Below are 19,657 nucleotides of genomic sequence, written 5' to 3' on the forward strand. Positions count from 1 at the left end.
CTCTGTTGTGTCTCCCTTCTCCGCTGAGGCTTTAAGAACCTTTTTGAATATGGGACCAGATTAGTTAAAGCATGCTAATGCTTAAGGGATTTTAAACCTGTCTCATCCCCAGAGATAAAACCGGAAATCTAGAGGTGAAAGCAGCAGGAAATTGGAGGAAATTACTTTATGGTTACTGTGTTTTCAGCACTACGATACAATACAATTTCACTCGTACTGAAAGACTAAACAGTCTTTCTGGTAATTACAGAAAAAACTCTACATTTCATTATAATATATGTTTTGGTACTATATGCTGCAACAGTCCCTTCACATATCTCCTCTCTGAGCCTAAATCCAAAGTTGGTGAGTCATCGCTCCTCATCATCCAGTCGTCATCTGGTATGTGAATACTTTTGGTTTCAAAAGCCAATTTCATTCAGTTTTTCAGTGCAGAAGTCTCTACATACCAGCCGATGCTCCCTTCAGCTGTCTCTTTTAACTCCTCTTGGCATTTTCCGTCCCACTAAGGCCAAACCTCCCCTCCACCCTCAGTAACCACAGAATTGAAATCCACACCAAGTTAAGCTCTGTCTGTCAAATGGAAGAAAAACACTTGATATTGTATTGTATAAGAAAAAGACAGCAAAACTTGCAACGTGCCTGGTTTTTCATCCAACATTTTGTTTTTATACCTCAAGATAGTTTGATCAAAACTGTGTTTCTTAAAATATACATGAAGAGTTTCAGCAGTGATTTGCAAACAAAGATTTCATTGTCAACTTTGATTGCTTCAATATGACCATTTCTATTGCTAAATATCTAATAAATATCTAAAGGAACTGCCCTTACCCTTGTCCTAACCTGTTGTATATTAATTCCTATCAAATATTCAATGAAAACAAACACAACATTCAAACAGAAACTGAATCTACTGCTTACTCATATTGATTTTAACTGATATTTACACATGACCTTTTACCTTCACAATCTCATGACTTTCTGCTTACAGGCATTACAATAATCACCATGCTTATATAAGATTATGCATTTCAATGTGAGCCCACTAATGTTTACTTTGGGTCTAGACAAAGGTCAGCGCTGTGCTGCTCTTCAAAGCATGAGCAGTCTGAAAGCATTCAGGCCAACTAAAATTAAGCGTGATGAGACGAGAGGTCATGTGGATGGAGATTTCAAAGCATGTGATGATGAAAGTGCTGTGGGATTCATTCAACAAAAAGCAAACTACAACGTTTATTCACATACACATATTACAGTGAATCAGTTTGCACCCCCTAGTGCTGTGTTTAAAGGCCAGAGTCTTTTGTTAAGATAAACTATAGAGCTGTAAATCAGGAAAAGGCCACACAACACCTCTCATCATTCATCCCTTGCTATTACTGAAGTCATTAAAGCTTCACTGTGTGAATCATTCACTGTGCGAATGGGTCTTGATCTCTTATGCTGTGTGCTGAACATGTCCCTCAAATGAAAACTGTCTCTCCACATATGCATTTGAGAAAGAAAATCTTAACAGAAGGAAAACAGTTGTCACAATGATGTGATCCTCCCTGCTGTAGGTAACCTCTCCCAGAGCCAGGTCCACCCTCTCCTGGGCTCCCTGCCTCTGCCAGGTCGACCCTTCCAGCCACATCCTCATGCCCATCTGGAGCACTTCCTGCCGCTCAGGATCAACAGCTCCACGCCGCTCAGCCTCTTCCCCAATTTTAGCACGGTAATGTACCGCATCACATTACTATTAGCACACACAAGGCTGAAGTGATTCCAACAGAACATTAATTTAGAAGAAACAATAGAACATTTGTTAAATCGCTAATACAATTGAAAAGGTATCACCAACTTGAAGCAGGACCATGTTAAAGTACGTGCATTTGTGTTCTTAGATGGACCCAGTGCAGAAGGCAGTGATCAACCACACCTTTGGCGTGGCTCCAGTGCCCAAGAAGAAACCCATCATTTCCTGTAACATCTGTCATCTGCGCTTCAACTCCACCGTGAGTCGATGAATATTTTTCTCTGATATCACAGAGGAAAAAGTTTCTTCTCTTGAGCTCCCTTTGAGCTTTCATCTGGTAAACTAAAACAAAACAAACGCTCAAAGACGGGTCTGGATTTATTTTTAATTCACTGCAGGAAGGCGGAAAAGTCACCAACCTGTGATGCATTTTTATATATTATAAATTGAAGTGTTAAATCAACATTATCCCATTTTTCTTTCTCTGAGACTCTTGATGTTCGCTGTCAAACATCCACATATTTACATGTTTCATGTGTTTTGCATCTTAATGTTCTAAAAACAATCTTAAGGCAGGCTATTTTTCTTATCACTCCAATCAGTATATTTCTCCAGCTTCCATTTTCTTAATCGACCAGTGGGTTCTGAAAAGGAAACCAGTCAGCCACTTCTATTGCTTTTTTCCTCCTTACCTCACCTCACCATTCAAATTCATTTAGCTCCCACTCCAATGGACTCCGTTTATACATATTTGCATTTATATTGTTAGGAGGAACCTGGTTGAATGACAATGACTTCTCTTTTGTGAAAACTTGAAGAAAGCAGGACACTGGCGCAAGCACATTATACTACCCTTACTTCCTCATCTGTCTCTTTCTCTCTCTGCTCTGTACTTTTCGACAAACAGTGACGCCGTAAGGAGTCTGTTTTCTAGCTAACAGGCTCTCTCCTCCTCCCCTCTGTGTCACCTGCAGCTGAGCTGAGAGTGCTGGTTTACCCAGGAGTTGGATGCAGGTTACAGGCAGGTACCAGGTCCCAGCAGGGGGCTGCACTGAGCGGGTGGAATTTGCACTTGACAAAGAAAATTGACTAAAGGAATAGTTCAGAATATTTCAAGTCTATTAATATTGTATACTCACTGCCTGTGTAGTGCATACAGAAAGTTTCCTTTTCACAGTCGTTCATATTTATTATTAGTATGTATTGGACATGCTTCAGGTTGCTATTCAAAGTTCAACGCAATTCTGAATCCACAGTGATACAAACTATGATGACAAAGTTCCACCAAAACTAGAATTATTTTGAAAGGGATTTCAAAGTAGTCTATCATGCTGAAGTTGAGTGGTTATTTAAAACATTACCTTGACAATTGTTTTCAGTTCATGAAAGTTAATTGTTACACTTTGGTCGCGCTAAAAATGTCTTAATCATTCTTGAGTTGTACTTAGCTCCACCCTCTCCTCTCACTTCTGGTTGCAAAAGGAGGAATTCAAACCACATCAATTGAAAGTTGTCGACCAAAGTTCCATTTTTCAATGTTTTGAATTAAGTGCTAATTAAATTCCAATATTTATTATTATTTATTATTATTTGGTATTAGATCAGACTTTATTGTTATTGTAGTCCAAAGTAGAATCAACAACATGTTGTTTAGCATCAAACCATATGTGCAAAAAACAGTAAAAAACAAAAACAAACAAAAGTGCAGAGTAATGTACATATCTATAGTGGTAATATTTAAAAAAAACAAACAATAAGGTGTAAGATATATTCAGTATGAACATGTGCAGCTGTTACAGTATGCAACATATATGGTGCAGGTATAACTACAATACAAAGCTGGATTTATTTGTTCAGTATCAAGACAAAGATGGATGACTGTGAAAATGATGTCTACTTTTACTACATAACCCACAGTGTGCATAAAATAAAAAAAATGGACTTGAAGACTTTCAAATTATTCCTTTAAGGCTGCAAAAAAGCATGAAAGATTCAAGCCTGAAGGATCACACATGATATTCTAATTATGTTGCCCTTTTGTGGAAAATAGTTGTTGCTCACTGTGTATGGGCAAAGTTTGGGCATCAGTGGTGTGAGAATGCATAAAGCAGCTTGAATCAAGGTCAGCAGAGGCCAAGCAGTTCTGACAGTCCTTAAGGTGTCTTTAACTGAGGATCTTTGCCATCTTGGGACACTTATCCTACATGTTAATCTCTTGTGAAGTTACTATGTTGGAACATAGTGAACACATACTACACTGGCTTGCCAGATAGTATGGTAGTATGCAAATTGGAGCGGATTCTTCCCTCTGACTCAGTTGGAATTCACGCTGAATGATTAGTGTGCACTGACATTCAACGTAGCCAAAGGGGCCGTTCACCCTTTGCTCAGCCCCGTGTCCCCCGCTACGCACTCTGATCCATGGTGGTACCCTTTCTGTTTGTGTAGCAGCATAAGCTTCATGATGGGGACACTCGTACCCCTTCACTTTATGCACAACGTCACTAAAGGATCACCTCTGCACACTGTGTGCCTGGAAACTGGATAATTTGAGCAATGACAAATTATCTAACAGCCTTGTGTGAAGCTAGATACTTGAAGCTTTGTTACACTGTTCAAAAATCAGACTCTGTTCTCTCTTCATCAAATACTCTTCAAATGCACTGGTGTAGCAAAAATGTGCTCTCTTAAAGGTCAAGGCTGGTTATCTTTTATGTTTTTGTTAGTGTTAACAAATCCCATCAAAAGAAGAACACTAAGAACTCCCTAATCCATCAAATTTCTGGACTATGTTTGTGGTACTCAAGCCCTTTCATTTCTATGTAAATATAAGAGAAATGTGTCACTAATAGCATATATATAGTTGATTTTTTTTTAAAGGTTAAAATAACTATTTAAAACAGCTAGTTTGTTTCATTTTTAGCATATTATTAAAACTGTGACTATTTTTAATGGCTGATACATTTGTCACACTGCACATGTTCATGTAATAAATTAACACGCAGTGCTGCTCATTTGTGTAATTTTAGTTGTTTTTTGACAACAATAGAGGCTTAATGCACATAAATGAAACATATCAGGCTTTTGGCTACTCAGACTATACTTCTTAGTAAGATAAATTCATAGTGGGTTTTGGTCTTTTCACTGAATTTATTGACAATAAGAACATTTTAGATCATTGCCAGACCTTTCTTTTATTCCTTCTGCTAGTTTTGTTGACTTGATGTCTTTTATAGTTTGCTCTACTGGTTGAAGTTATTGGAACTTTTCATCCTCCGAGATTAGGTTATAGGCCTTTTTTTTTTTTTTACAGAGGACACTGACATAAAGCACAGATGTAAATAATACAATGAATGGTGACATAATCCTACATAGCTGCTTCCGTTTCTGAGTCCTGGTGTTGTACATGCTGGCTCACTGTCACACTGTCGGCCTATTTACCCAAATATAATGAATCATCTACAAAATAGTTAGACTTTTTATTCAGTATTAAACAACAAACAGGTATATTTAATCAAAGTGCATGTTGTACAATTTAAGTAAAAAATAATTTAAATAACCTGAGGTTCACGCACCAGCTTCTTTCAGGGATTTTTACTGCCTCTCAGGTCTTCTTCAGCAGATGGAGTTTGCTCATTTGTCATGAAGATGACTGAGTCATCATGGAACATTTTCTTAATTATTAAGCCAAGCTGCTATACAACATATTGTGTAGATATATATTGTTGTTGAAAATGAAAAACAAAGCAATCAAAAAAACTGTTTAAACTTTATTTCTTTATTATTATTCACTTTATTGCGGTTTGTTTCCTGAAGCTAAGGAGAGCATGTCTTTATCATATTTAGATTTGCTGTGTTGTACAGAGATAAATGTTTTTTTGCTTTAGTTGTTTTGTTTCACTCTTGGTGCATTTCTACTTGCTGGCTCTTGGTTTATCTACAAGCATCCAGAGCCATTTTGGGCACTGCCCCAAATGTGTTTTCTCTCACAACAGAGGAAGGCACAGGGGGCATTTTGTGTTGCAGGATATGCACACAGGCCATTTTCTGTCACAACAAATCAGTGGAAAGATAAGCCAGTGAGCTCAGAGGATGGTCATGAGATGCCATGAGCCCAACTGATGCTCATTTGTGCACAAGCGTGATGGCGATGATGATCAAAATGCCGATGTGACTTTTCCTCCAAGTCAAACGCTCAATCGCATAATTTATCCCTGACTCCATGGAAGCATGTGAAGCCAGAGAGATGGAACAGATGGAAAGATTACAGTTTACTGATTTCATGCTGTCCTTCATTAATTTAATCATGTCAGTGATTCTGTTCATACCCTTTACACTGAGTGGTGTGTGTGTGTGTGTGTGTGTGTGTGTGTGTGTGTGTGTGTGTGTGTGTGTGTGTGTGTGTGTGTGTGTGCGTGTGTGTGTGTGTGTGTGTGTGTGTGCATGTGCGTGTGCGTGTGTGTCACGGTCAGACCCAGGCGGAGGCCCACTACAAAGGTCACAAACATGCTCGCAAGATAAAGGCCTTGGAGACTCAGCGGAACCGGCAGAAGAACGGTCACGGTCCAACAACAACAGGAAAAGACAGAGGCCGACAGAGGGGGATCATGGGAAGAGGGCCGGTGCCCATAGACTCCCATTTGAAAGACATAACAGGTATAAATTGTTCTCTATTTAAAGGCACTGCATCCTCATCGTAATAAGTAGTAATTGGTGAGACGTAAGCACTAAGTCTTGGGTAGCTGCCACTCAGCTGGCTAATTACCAGCTATTACCTGTCCTGCTATCATTGGCTCTGTCAGATAGGTAATTACTCTCATCAAGCAAAGATGAGAAGCCTTAAAGAGGTGCTATTTGAAGAGAGATGTAGTAGTGTTACTTACTTTAACTTTTTTAGCTGTAAATCAACAGAGGCTCAACACAACTCCCACTTACAGTTTCTCATTTCTATTAGGACAACACATGTGTATTCCAAAGGTCTGAGGACCAGGTTCCTCCTTGTCTGAAGTATAAACTGAATGTGTCTTTTGTTCCTGGTGCACTGCACAAACATTTTTGTTGTGCTAGCTAGGATATGCACCCCTGCACTTGTGCACACGACCTAGCTCTTTACTCGTCTCTGCTGTAATTGTGACAAAAAAAACACTAAAAAACCTGCCATGTGCTGCCATGTGCAATTGTTGACGTAAACTGCACTTGGCAAAAAAAAAACGAACTGCTCTTGAATTCTCATAAAACATACTGAGGACGTGAGTGTCCTTATTGGAAGCTCCAGCCCTGGATGCTTTTCATAGTCTTAATGTTATAGCTATTGGTTATTCTGCATCATTGCCTAGTCAAGAGCTGCTGTGAGGGCAACACTATCTTTTACTAACTTCACTCCTCATTCTGCCTAACTTAAAAATGTCAGTCTCTTCCTTTCTTTACGCTGTCCAGCTTTCTTTTTAATTATTGATCTCCCCCCTTCCATTTTGTTCCAGCACCTATCAATTTCCGTCGAACCCCACAATGATAAGCTTGTTACGTTCAGCAGTTGCCATGGTTTTTGATTGATGGTGACAGAGAGAGCTGCAGCAGTGGGAGTGAACAATTGACAAAGATGGAGGAAGAATGATTGAGATGGCAGGAAAAAGAAGAAAAAGATGCTAAAATAAAGAGAGATGATAGCGCAGAGAAGAAAGTAGGGGATGATAAGAAAATTATAAGATTATATAAAATAAATAGGAAAAAGAAAAAATGAAAGGTTGACTGCACAAAAAGACAGATAAGAACATGAAAGAATAGAGGATTGCATTAGTCAAGGAAATCTATTTATAAAGGGATTTTGTAGCATGCATGTATGGTTGTGGCGTTATAGAACTGTTCATTACTCGTCCTGAGGGATTTTGCTCCTATTGTGGTATCACAAAGCTACTGTAATGTAGTTCTATGCACATTAAGTGTTCATTTATGTAATTTGACTAATTTAAGGGCACATATAAGTGGAAATGATTATCGTGAAGCACAACTGTAATAATACATTAGTGTCCACCTATGTCAAGTTATAACTGTTAACAATTACTGCATAATAATAACAACACTCATTACATACAAGTACAGCCATATTATAATGTTTCATAAACTATTTTGTATATCTTTATGTGCTACTTGTCAATGCTAAACAGGGGGACATAAAGTGTTTCCAAAAAAACTTGATGTGTGTTCACTATCATAATTATGTCAAATACCCCAAATGTTTTCTGACTTCAGTAAATCAATAAAAAACTATTGTCTGACTTCTCAAGCTGCATGAAATTGAACCCGCTATAATTAATAATTGTATTATTTGAGAGCACCAGTTGTCATCCACAAAATAATATCACATTCCTATTTATGCGTATTCTTATCCGGATATAATACCAAAAAAAATATTATAAAACCAATTCTCAATGGGCTCAATGTGCAACTTCCATGTGTATTCATTCATCCACAGGCATAAGTACTTCTTCCCAGCCTGCACAGCAGCAACCAGAAAACATCCAGGAAAGCTTGCTGGAACCCATCACACCCTCAAAGCCTTCATCCACAGACTCCTCCTCACTCCGTTCTCCTCCGCTCTCCCCACAAATCTCCCCTGGCACTCAGCTCAATGATCTACCTTCAGACGGTCCGCCTGAGGAAGGGTGCAGCCTGGCCAACGGTTCAGCCCCACACGCTGACCCTCAGAGGAGCACCATGGGAGGTGAGGAGGAGGAAGAGGAGGTCGCGAAGGTGGAAGAAGCTAAAGAGGCCAAGAGCGACAAAAAACCTTTTCACTGTCCTACGTGCAAAGTCACGGTCAACTCCAGCTCACAGTTGGAGTCCCACTGTAGTGGTATGTTCTAAAAATACTACCGCTCTTACGTAGTTCAAGTTATTAAGTGTATAGCTCACATTCAGTCCTCCTCTTTGTCGGAATCAGGCTTGAAGCACAAACAGATTCTTGATGGTCACCACGGCAGTCAGTCACAACGCAGGGTCAAGATGACATCATCGCCCAGGCCCACCAGCCGAATTAGGCAGCGAATGGGCAACAAGACCAGAGCAGTTGTGGGTGTATCCAGCCAGCCGTTTCACTGTGCATTGTGCCAGGTGTCAGTCAACTCAGAGACACAGCTGAAGCAGGTATGTCGGTTTATTCTGATGGAAGAATTGTGACTAATTTTACTACTCACTAAACTGCTGACCTCTGTATACAATCTGGACATGTGGAATCCCTAACCTTTGTGTTCTGAAGGAAACCCTTAACACTTGTTGGCTGTCAGAGCTGTCCTGAATGAATCACTTTATATTCCTTTCCCTTTTTAGCACATGAGCAGCAGGAGACACAAAGAGCGTTTGGCTGGGAAGCCTGTCAAGGCGAAGTTCACACCCTATAATAAACTACAGTCCAGTGCTATCTTAGCGGTGAGAATTAGTCACACAGACACACATAGAAATATGTGTCAGAAAATACACAACACATGCAAATGTTGAGCTCCGACGAGCACACATCAACATATGTGCAAGTCCAATGGCTGCTTTATGGTTGATACAAATAATATAGACACATAAATAACTACAATGTACTTCTGCTTGTTTGAAAAAACACCACTGTTTTGATCGAGAATGAAATATCTCCACAACTATTGGATTACCAGTTAATTTTGTTCAAGTTTCCCAGATATTAAAACATTTGACATTTTCTTTAGTTCAACGTGTTCAGTCCTTTAGTTTATAACCCATTCCAAATACCTGCACAACGAATAACATCCCCATATACTTAATTTGTAGTGCTAATTAACTAACATCAGCGCACTAAACTAAGATGTGAACGTAATTAACATTATGCATGCTTATCATCAGCCTGTTAGCATTTTACTGCTTGACTACAGCATGTCTTGGTCTGGTTTCGACTGAATGTGCCTCTTGTCTTTGCTGTCAGACCAAACTGGCCTTGCAGAAGCAGCTATGCAAGGCCCTGCCGGCAGGATTCCTGACCAACCCCCTCAATCACTCTGCTTTGTGCACCATGGCGGCTGGACCCTTGGCGCTACGGTTGCCTCCAGGTCCCACAGCCTTCCTCCATGGTCCCCTGATCAGCCCCACACTCTTCAGGCCTGCCCCAGGACCTCTGAGGGCCACACATGCACCTATTATCTTCTCTCCTTACTAGCAATGAGCCACGCTAGGCTAGAGGACGTACAGTGGACTGGACCTAACCTAGCCAAATCTGGACTCGCAGAAAATACTTGCTTGGTTGCTGAGGACAAAGCATGGGACACCCTGAGGGACACCAGTACAATGTTGTGCCATGATAGCAGCATAATAGCATGTCAAGTTTGGCAGGGTTTAAGTCATAAGAACAGTATGCACAATCACCTGGTATGGATTGAGATTTCCATGCAAACTGACCAGCGAAGGACCATCGCTCAGCTGTTTCCCCTCAACAAACTTTTGAGTGCATGTTCCCCGGAGTCTGGACCCCTCTTGAAGCCATAATGACAAGCATCTTCTAGTTTTATTTATAGGACAGTAATAGGCTAATACACTAGAGTGTGTCAATGTGATGTGTTTGTTGCCAAAATTCTTTTAATTTCAGAGCTTTCTAGTTGTACTCTGAGAATAAGTACAATACTTCATTCCTGCTTTAGTCTTTATAACCAAAATCAAGGAAATCCTGATTGAAAGTGGCTATTTCCATACAACTACCACCTTCCTCCAATAAAAAAACAAAGGAGATCCATAACTTCAGATTGCTGATTATATTGTATCTCAACAATTGCATATCTTTACAGCCATTGTCTGATGTGAATGCCTTCTCTGTATTTTAGATGAATACATGCTTTAATTTTTTCCTGTGTTTCTCTATTGCTCTCTGTGTTATGAGGTGACAATCAACCAACACCCTGATATGATGCCAAGAATACTCGCCATATGAAGACAGAATACATATAATGCATACAATGAGATGGTTTTATTTAAAGTGATAAGATTTATGTGGATAAATAAGTTAAGATTTACGGCTTGATGCTGATTGTGCAATATGAAGATACAGGCTGATATGCGCTACTCCCCAAAATGTTAATGATTTTTTCACAGATATTTAAATGTATCTTTTATGTCTTTCCTAAAAATGTTAGTTTTTTATAGAGCTGTATTAAAAGAACGTTCTTTAGAATTCTCCTCCCACCTTATTGTGCTGAATCATCCGAAGCAATATGTGTTTTTGAAGTGTCACCTGGTAAAAATGAATGACAAGTGTAACTGTGCATCAATTGCAATAATGTAAATGATTATGTGCTAAACATGTCAATACTGTATTCTATATGAACTTATAAATAGTCATGTTTTTTTACACAGTTGTGGTGTTTCTTTCTTCATATGCAAATATGAGTCCCTAACCATTCATTTTAAATATACAGTGAAAATAAGCTTACTTCAGATATGAATACAGTTATGGACATGGACGCTTAAAGGTCTTTCTTCGAGGCACACTCAGTAATAACTTGTATCATAGGTCTGATACTGTTCTTATATAACATAAATCAAAGGTCAGTGAATATATACAAGCAAAGTGACAGTTCACGTCAATTATTTTGCCAGACTGAAAACAACATTGTTTGTTTTATAACACAAAACAGAAAGTAGCCAGTAATGTACAGTGAGGGGTCACTGAGTGCGTCCCATACTTTGTGATACTCTTATGCCATCTAGTGGTATCTTGTAAACAAGATAGGATAACCTTCAGATGTGTAGGGACATGACGGTGATATTTCCTGCATTAATGTACATCATATGAATGTAAAACCAATTAGGCTAATTACCATGTGTTCCGTTATAATGGTAGTACAAAAAAATTAAACAACATCTAAATATCTTTTTTACTGATGCACTGAACCCAATTAGTGTTAGTTTACTTAACGGAGAGCTGGAAACAAAGTATTGTGTTTGTATGTTTGCATAGAGCACTGTGCTATGCTGCCTTCTTTTACTGCTGTTCAAGTAGCACATTTAAGGAGAATACTGTACCTGTAAATAAAAACAGTGTTTTTTTTTTTTCAATGTTAATATTGACATTAGCCTAAAGATATAGACAATTCACAAGAGCATGTCCAATTCTTCACTTGAGACACTTTGGCCTCTAAATCCTGGCAATAGCAGCCTGGTCACCACACATACTTACAAGCATGTAGAGCCTCAGATGACTGGATGTAAGTTAATGGTTTAAAGAATCAAATCAACGTTATTACAAGCAGAAGCTTAGGGGAGGGTTTCAAATGGAGTTTAAGTCAAGCGAGCCATGAAGCTGCAGCACATTAGTTGTTTTTAGTCATTTTGTGTATGTTTTAGCTTAATGTTTGAATAGAAAAATGTGCCTCATATTTCATCAAATTTAATATGTTTTATACAAGCCCTCCTTTGGGAAAGTTATACTTTTTATGCAACGTTTTACTTTTTTTACAAATATTTTTGGGTCTGGCCTAGTTTCTCATGACCTCAAAAAAGAAAGAAGGAAAAAAGAAAAAGGAAACCTAACGCCGATTAGTTCCCGGAAATGACGTCGGTTCGTGTTCGTCCTTTCCAGAAAAAATGGCAGCTGTTGACATCGACGTGCCGGTGGACACAGAAGCTCAAATCCGCAATCCGGACGACATGGAACGGTAATCACACAATCGCCCGCGGGGTTTTGTCTCGCTGCGTGTGTGATGTGAGAATAATTCGGGATTCACTGACTGAACTCAACTGCCGTCAACTGACAAGGATCCGAAACAACGGCGCGATCAGCCTGGAGACGAGCTAACCGGGCTAGCTTTCCGAGGGAGAAACGGCACATTTAGAGTCCTCTAAATCAGATATTTAATTGTTTGTTTTGTATAAATGGCAGGAGTTGGGGTTCCTTATAGTGTCGAGGGTTCACTTTAAACTGCACATGTCGGATTCTTCAAAGTCCCTTCCCTTCGTCAAGAGAGCCTCGCTGAGGTAATCAGCGTGTCTTTACCGGGATCTCGAGACATGCTCGGCTAATTTACCGCGAGCGTCGTCCAACAATCCGTGTGTTTGGGGTCTCGTTGGATAATCGTCCCGTTTAGACAGACACGTTTTTATCTCTAAACGCGAGGAATAAAGCATTATTAGTTAGTGCGGTGTGTTGATGGAGAATTAAAATGTCCTCTTTCTAGAAAGTTCCATGATCGGCTGACGGGACAGCATTAACTCACTTCACTTTACTTGGATCATCAGATAAAGTTGTAGTCATTACCTAACTTTTTTAACTTCCCGAGAAGTCTACAACGTTCTTTGTGGCTTAAATGTAAGTTTTGTGGTTCGGATTCAGCTCATATTTTAATATTTTGTGGCGTCACATCAATCAGCTGTGTTACATAAATGACGTTAACGAGGTTGTTTGAGATTGAAATAATTGAAAGTACCAGAATCGGTGAGTTCAAACTATCTGAACCCGGGAAAAAATCAAATGCAAAGAGTTTGGCGACAATATCGTACTATTTTCTAACATAAATCTGAAATTATATTTTGGTAATCTTGAAATAGAGGGAATGCATTTACAACAAATTGAGCAGTTAAATATTTCCAAATAACAACGATATATTAGGCTTCTCCTACAAATGCCTATTTGTAGGTGCCTTTTTGTCATTGTTGGGTTTATTTGATGTGTATAATATTCAAAGTAACTACCGTGGTTTCCCTAATACAGACACTGCTGGATTGTTTGTGCTCTATTTGCAGATGACAAGCGAGTTGTACACAATATAGATATGTGTTCTTCTGTGGATATTTAGGTAGGCCAATTCAAATTCAAAGATTTGAATTCTAGTCAAAAGGCTTGATACTTGATTTCTAAGTCTTCAGAACTCCTCACAACGCCATAGACTCTCTCAAGAGCCAGTGTTTGGTTTGTCTTGTTGTGAGCTACTGTAGAAACACAGATGTGCAACATGGAAGGGTTCATTCTACGCTAACGAAAGCTTAAGTATTCCGTTAATGATACACTAATGAACATATAGTTATGAATAGTATATTCAGTGTCAGCTGATTTATTTCCCTCTGTACTGAATCGATACTTCATCTGCACAAATTGGTATTGGAATCATAGCACATTTTTTTAATTTAAATGATTTAACAAGCCAGCTGCATGTGACATTAACATGTTGAAGGGAATACTCAGTTTTGACTTTCATCTTGACTTGTGGGGTCTTTGATCGGGTGACTGATTTATTGATTACTTTTTTTCAAATGTATCTTCTAATTACAGAAATCTTGGTGAAGCGTCTGTTCCACCCTCACTTTGCGTTCTGTTTCTCTCTCTCTGCAGTGAGGCTGAAGGCTTCAAAGAGCAAGGAAATGCGTTCTACAGCCAGAAAGATTACTCTGAGGCTTTCAACTATTACACTAAGGCCATAGGTGAGATTACCATGTGTGCATACTTTCCATTCGAGAAGTGCAGATGGTCTCTTGTCACACATCTCCCAGCAAATCAGCAAAACAAATAACAGTGAATTTCTATTAACAAGTGAGTCATAACGTGCTCCCTCTATGTATCCTAAAAACTGTATCGGGACCATCTTGACTGCTACCGTTTGTATGGACTTTCAATATAATTGCAGCGTCTATCTGTGCCCACATCTCGGCTTTCTGTATGACATGGGTTTTCTTTCTTTCATGTCCAGATGTAAGTCCCAAAACTGCCAGTTATTATGGCAACAGGGCAGCCACCCTCATGATGCTCTTTCGCTTTCGAGAAGCCCTAGAAGATTCCCAGCAAGCTGTGCGGCTGGATGACTGTTTCATGAAGGTCGGCTTGAACATCTTCTTTATTCTCATCATTGCCCGCCACTTATTGTCTCAAGAGGGCATAGCATGTAACCGTTTTTTAATTTGTTCATAGTCCTAAGAAGGAAATGTGCTCCTCCTGTACCACAGGGTCATCTACGTGAAGGAAAATGCCACTTGTTGTTGGGAAATGCCATGGCGGCTAATCGCTGTTTTCAGAAGGTTTTGGAGCTGGAGCCCAGCAACAGAGAGGCCCAGCAAGAGGTGGGGATCCCCTGAACGTTTCACAAGTTATTTAATGTAATAACTATATCAGTGCCTGGAATTTCATTCTTAGCACAGTGTTGGAGCCAAAGTCTGAATCCTGTGACTCAAGCTGGAGCGTTAACATCTTAAAGAAAGTGTTGATACATTTGATTTCTTATATTTTAGAACAAGACTGCAGCGACTCTACTGGAGTACGAAAGAATGGCGGACATTGGCTTTGTAAAGCGGGATTTCAGAACGGTACTTTACACCCTTTCTCTTCTTTCAGCAAACTTTGAAATGGCTTAGCTCCATCTTAGTTGTCATGTGATCAGTTGTTCCTATAAGCAACATCGAATGTAGTTTATCAATATGCTTTGGTTTGTAATAAGCACCAGGTTTAAGCTCAATTTGCCTTTTTTTTTTATTTTTTAAGTTAGCATTTTATTCACATACTTGTGTTTCGACTTCAACAACTTGTTTGATTTGGAATTGCATCTTTTTTTAAGATGAATAATAATAATAAAATGATTTACTATTGAATAAATATTTAGCTTCTACAAAGCTCCAAATATCCACATTTATTTTTATGAATGAACGTGAAGCTAGTGTGTAACAGGTGAAGTGGCTCTTGTCCTGATCCAGGTGGTGTACTGCATGGACCGGGCCTTAGCTGTGGCTTCTGCCTGCCACCGCTTCAAAATCATCAAAGCCGAGTGTCTGGCTCTGCTGGGCCGCTATCCAGAAGCCCAGTCCGTAGCAAGGTTGGAAAAACTGGTTGTAGATTCATGGTGTGATTTAATTCAACGGATCCTTCGCGGAAGATCTTTTAACAAAACTTTCTTTGATAGTGATATCTTGCGAATGGATTCCACAAATGCAGACGCACTCTACGTCCGAGGCCTGTGTCTCTACTACGAGGACTGCATCGATAAAGCTGTTCAGTTCTTCGTCCAGGCCCTGCGTATGGCACCTGACCACGAAAAAGCCCGGCTAGCCTGCAGGGTAAGATGATCATATTGTCTTGTTTTTAAACATCATCACCTGTGATGACATCATTTGTACAGGAAAGACAAATCTGTACAAAAGGGCAATATAACCCTAACGGTGTGTCGGGTGTTGTAAGAAAAAATTTAGCAACACGCTAGCAAACATGGTATCAGAAGAAGACTTATATGAAGTTTACACTGAGGCAAACAATGTTGAATTTTTAAATGAATAAAAAAATGGCATTCCAAATGTAATTGGAAGAAAAACACATCCGTTGCTGCAATTTCTCAAATTTAACCTGCATGCCAAGACATCTTAACAGAGCAAGCACCAAGGTCAAGACTTTTACTGCAAGTGCGAGTAAATGTTTGATGAAAGCCAATGTGAAGATCTGTTCTCTTCCTAAATCAGAATGCCAAAGCCTTAAAAGCCAAGAAAGAGGAGGGCAACCAGGCATTTAAGAGCTGCAGCTATGACGCCGCCTACCAGCTGTACACTGAGGCCCTGACGATAGACCCCAACAACATCAAGACTAACGCGAAACTTTACTGCAACAGAGCCACAGCAGGAGCAAAGGTAAACGGCAACAAATCAGCACATTACCAGTCATAGGCATTTGATCACTTTGCCTCAAAATAGCAACCGTGCATAGTGCTTGTGTTTTTCTCGCTCTTTTATCTGTTCACTGTCGTTGACGTTCTCCTCATGAATAGCTGAAGAAACTGAATGAAGCCATTGACGACTGCACCAGTGCAATCAAACTAGATGACACTTACATCAAGGCCTACTTAAGAAGAGCTCAGTGGTATGCTGCACAAGTCAATATGAGTTCATGTTTTCCTAATTTGTGTGTTAAGCAGTGAGCAGTTTGAGTGACTGTGTCTGTTCCATAGTTACATGAACACCGAGCAGTATGAGGAAGCTGTGCGGGACTATGAAAAAGTTTACCAGACGGAAAAAACATCAGGTAAGCTGTCTTTTCTTCTCTTTGCACCTTTTGTCTTTGTTTGTCTTTATCCCAACTGATACTCCAGCTTTCACACTCTCACATTGTCTTCCTCTAGATCACAAGCATATGCTCAAGACTGCACAGCTGGAGCTGAAGAAGAGCAAGAGGAAAGATTACTACAAGGTGCTCGGGGTCGGCAAGAACGCAACCGAGGACGAGATCAAAAAAGCCTACCGCAAACGGGCCCTCATGCATCACCCGGGTAGACCTCTTTGTCTTTTTACACACATGTAGGAAACCATCTTTGATTACATTTGATGGTTATTTATCTAAATTGTATTATGGTCTTGCAGACCGGCACAGTGCAGCAACTCAAGAGGTGCAAAAGGAGGAGGAGAAGAAATTCAAGGAGGTCGGCGAGGCCTTCACTGTGCTCTCCGACCCGAAGAAAAAGATGCGCTACGACAGTGGACATGACCTGGATGATGAAAGCTCCTTTGATGGCGGAGGTAAATGCACTGAGGTTTTTCAGGCTTTTCAGTGCTTTTTTTGGCAGATCTCGGAATATTCTGCCTTGATTTTAATCCAGAACATCGGCAAAGTTGTTGTCTGAAATATACTTTTAAGTTTCATTTTTGGGGTAACGTATCACGTGACCTCATGACATTTGTCATTTGTCAAGAGGATTAGACGCACAGATAGTCATTTATAAAAATAAAACATATTTCCGACTTTGATAATCAATCAACACTTTTTTCATTCAATCTTTCTGCGCGGCCCAGTACCAGGACCCATGGACTGGTACCGGGCTGCAGCTCGGTGGTTGGAGACCGCTGGTCTAGTGGTTCCAGTTTCTCTCTGTTGTGGACATGCACACTGTACTGATGACATAAGTAAAATACGCGTCCAGTATGTCAAATGGCTTTGTCTTCCATCTTGTCCTTCCAGAAGAACATCACAGCCAGCTAACCCCAATATTTGCATTTGCCTTTTCTCTAGATTTTGATGCAAACCACATCTTCAGGGCTTTCTTTGGCGGCCATGGAGGCCATGGCGGCGGTGGAGGCGGCGGAGGAGGCGGCGGAGGAGGTGGAGGATTTAGTTTTGATTCTAGTCCAGGTATCTAGACATCCAGTTTAGACGTCATATAGATTATTTAATAACAGAAAAGTTGATCCGATTAAGTTTAGCATATTAACTTTCACCTTTTTTTCCCCTTTTTCTCTCCCCAAGATTCTGGACCTGGAAACTTCTTTTTCCAATTTGGCTAAAGTGAAGGAGCATGCGGGAAAATGAAGCACTGCAGTAGAAAAAATAAAGTTGGACCCACAGTCGCCTCCTGATACTCATACTCTTGAGTGTCTTGAGAAACCTCCCCAATATTCTTTTTTAAGAGGTTTTTGATTATTGCGTTCACTCCTAAATTTACTCAAAAATGGCGGGAAAGAAAAATGAAGAGACTTTAGTTAAGAATTAACATTGTAAATAAAAAAGTGCTTAAGAAGTCTTTTTTTTAAGAGGTTTGGATCAGTTGATCAGCATGTCCCTGTTGCCAAAATCAAAATGATATTAAATGAAAAATCTTGTAAAACTGCCTCAACCTTAATAATGGTGAACCAGTAGTAAGAAATGCATTGGAAGTTTAAACATCATGGTTGATTAGTTTTAGAAGACGTAACATGGCATATGTTTTTTATGGTTCTCCTGGGACAGCATGCCTCTATAGAGCAAGAGTTAATGTACTGTGGAAGTTCAACGTCAAAACTGACCTCAGGACAGCCTGTTTAGGACAATGCTGGTCTCTTGCGAGTGTGTGTTCAGGTTTTATTGGCTCATTTGCCAAATATAGAATCGATGTGCAGGGTTTTTGTTTCTTCTCCATGCTGCATTGTATATTTGACTCGAATGTAAAGTGTTTTGTGTCCATAAATTGTTTTCTCCTTCAGTCTTCCCTCGGTCTTTATATTTATTGTACTGTATATTCTAACCTGTTTACAGCAGAATGCCAGTGTTCATTGTCTTCCTCCTTTTTTCAGAGACACATTTTTTTTCATGTTTTTCCCACATCATCCTTTTTTTTTCTCAGATTGTCCAATGTATTTCTTTCTGAAACAGGCCAAAATCAGCAAACACAACACGTACAGATTTCCTTCTCTTGAAAGCACCGACTACACATCTGTCCCACTGTCCCTAACGACCTCAAGTGGTGCCTTACCAGAATGAACCAACCTTTTTGCAGAAAAAAACCTAAATCAAAAGCTGCAGAGCTCGTCCTAATTGCAAAAAGGCAACCGCTACGTTTTTGTTTTTATGCACTTTACACAGGACTTTTTTCATATCTGCCCAGTGACTGAAATTTAAATTTGCAAGTAAATTCTTCATCCCATCAAACACAAAAGATTTCATCCCACGTCATCGTCAATCACACCTAGCTGTCACCCAGCCATACTCACCATGCTTGTTCTGTCAGTCCAGCCCTTCCTCTACTGGTTCCACCTGTTTCAAAAGGGGCACTGATAGTAGGTTGGAAGCTTCTCTTGTTAATTGTTCTCTCACTGATCTATGTATCATTTTTAAAACTTGTCACAGTATTAACGATATGCTTTTCTTATTGCAAAAATAAAGGCTCGTCTTTTACTGTAATTTTGCACTTTTTTTCTCAAAGGATTTTTATGCTACTATAAATTATATTATGTAAAAGTATCAAAATGCTTAATCCATCGAGAAATACACAGTTTGTTCAGAAACTGTTCTTTTAGACGAGCCCTTTTCCATAAAGTTGTGATGTTGCAACTATATAATACAAACCATTTTACAGTTTTAAATGGAAACTGTCTAAGTATGTGCTAGGTTATAACAGGATGCAGTGTATGTGAATTACATTGTACATCTGGAAGTAAATATGGACACAAGCTGTTGCCTCGCAATGTAATTCTGTTGAAAGCTCA

General features: G+C 39.6%; 2 protein-coding genes across 6 annotated transcripts in view; both read left to right on the forward strand.

Annotated features, from left to right (window-relative positions):
* The window catches only part of LOC137790007 (zinc finger protein 385C-like), a 58,789-nt gene extending 47,754 nt beyond the window's left edge, over positions 1–11,035 (forward strand). For 2 of the 3 annotated variants that reach the window (XM_068583925.1, XM_068583928.1), the window contains 7 exons: positions 1,560–1,714; positions 1,884–1,994; positions 6,208–6,391; positions 8,208–8,588; positions 8,676–8,878; positions 9,062–9,160; positions 9,678–11,035. In XM_068583925.1, coding sequence (XP_068440026.1) covers positions 1,560–1,714; positions 1,884–1,994; positions 6,208–6,391; positions 8,208–8,588; positions 8,676–8,878; positions 9,062–9,160; positions 9,678–9,908 — 1,364 coding nt within the window. In that variant the 3' untranslated portion in view covers positions 9,909–11,035. The remainder of the gene's footprint in view (positions 1–1,559; positions 1,715–1,883; positions 1,995–6,207; positions 6,392–8,207; positions 8,589–8,675; positions 8,879–9,061; positions 9,161–9,677) is intronic. The other variant, XM_068583927.1, reaches the window with a different exon arrangement.
* Positions 11,036–12,290: 1,255 nt separating this feature from the next.
* LOC137789816 (dnaJ homolog subfamily C member 7-like) lies at positions 12,291–18,654 on the forward strand. Of its 3 annotated transcripts, none has more exons than XM_068583620.1 (14): positions 12,291–12,396; positions 14,067–14,155; positions 14,422–14,546; positions 14,675–14,788; positions 14,957–15,031; positions 15,416–15,534; positions 15,622–15,775; positions 16,172–16,336; positions 16,474–16,565; positions 16,654–16,727; positions 16,825–16,971; positions 17,063–17,218; positions 17,709–17,828; positions 17,943–18,654. In XM_068583620.1, the coding sequence occupies exons 1-14, from the start codon at positions 12,326–12,328 to the stop codon at positions 17,978–17,980; spliced, it is 1,539 nt and encodes a 512-aa protein (XP_068439721.1). In that variant the 5' UTR covers positions 12,291–12,325; the 3' UTR covers positions 17,981–18,654. The 3 variants fall into 3 exon arrangements, with proteins under 3 accessions (XP_068439721.1, XP_068439722.1, XP_068439723.1); XM_068583621.1 differs by lacking the exon at positions 12,291–12,396 and adding an exon at positions 12,475–12,715; XM_068583622.1 differs by lacking the exon at positions 12,291–12,396 and adding an exon at positions 12,800–13,046.
* The last annotated feature ends 1,003 nt before the right edge of the window (positions 18,655–19,657 follow it).

The sequence above is a fragment of the Clinocottus analis genome, unplaced genomic scaffold (assembly GCF_023055335.1).
Source record: "Clinocottus analis isolate CAN_PGR_092001 unplaced genomic scaffold, fCliAna1.0.p SCAF_19, whole genome shotgun sequence".
Lineage (NCBI taxonomy): Eukaryota > Metazoa > Chordata > Actinopteri > Perciformes > Cottidae > Clinocottus > Clinocottus analis.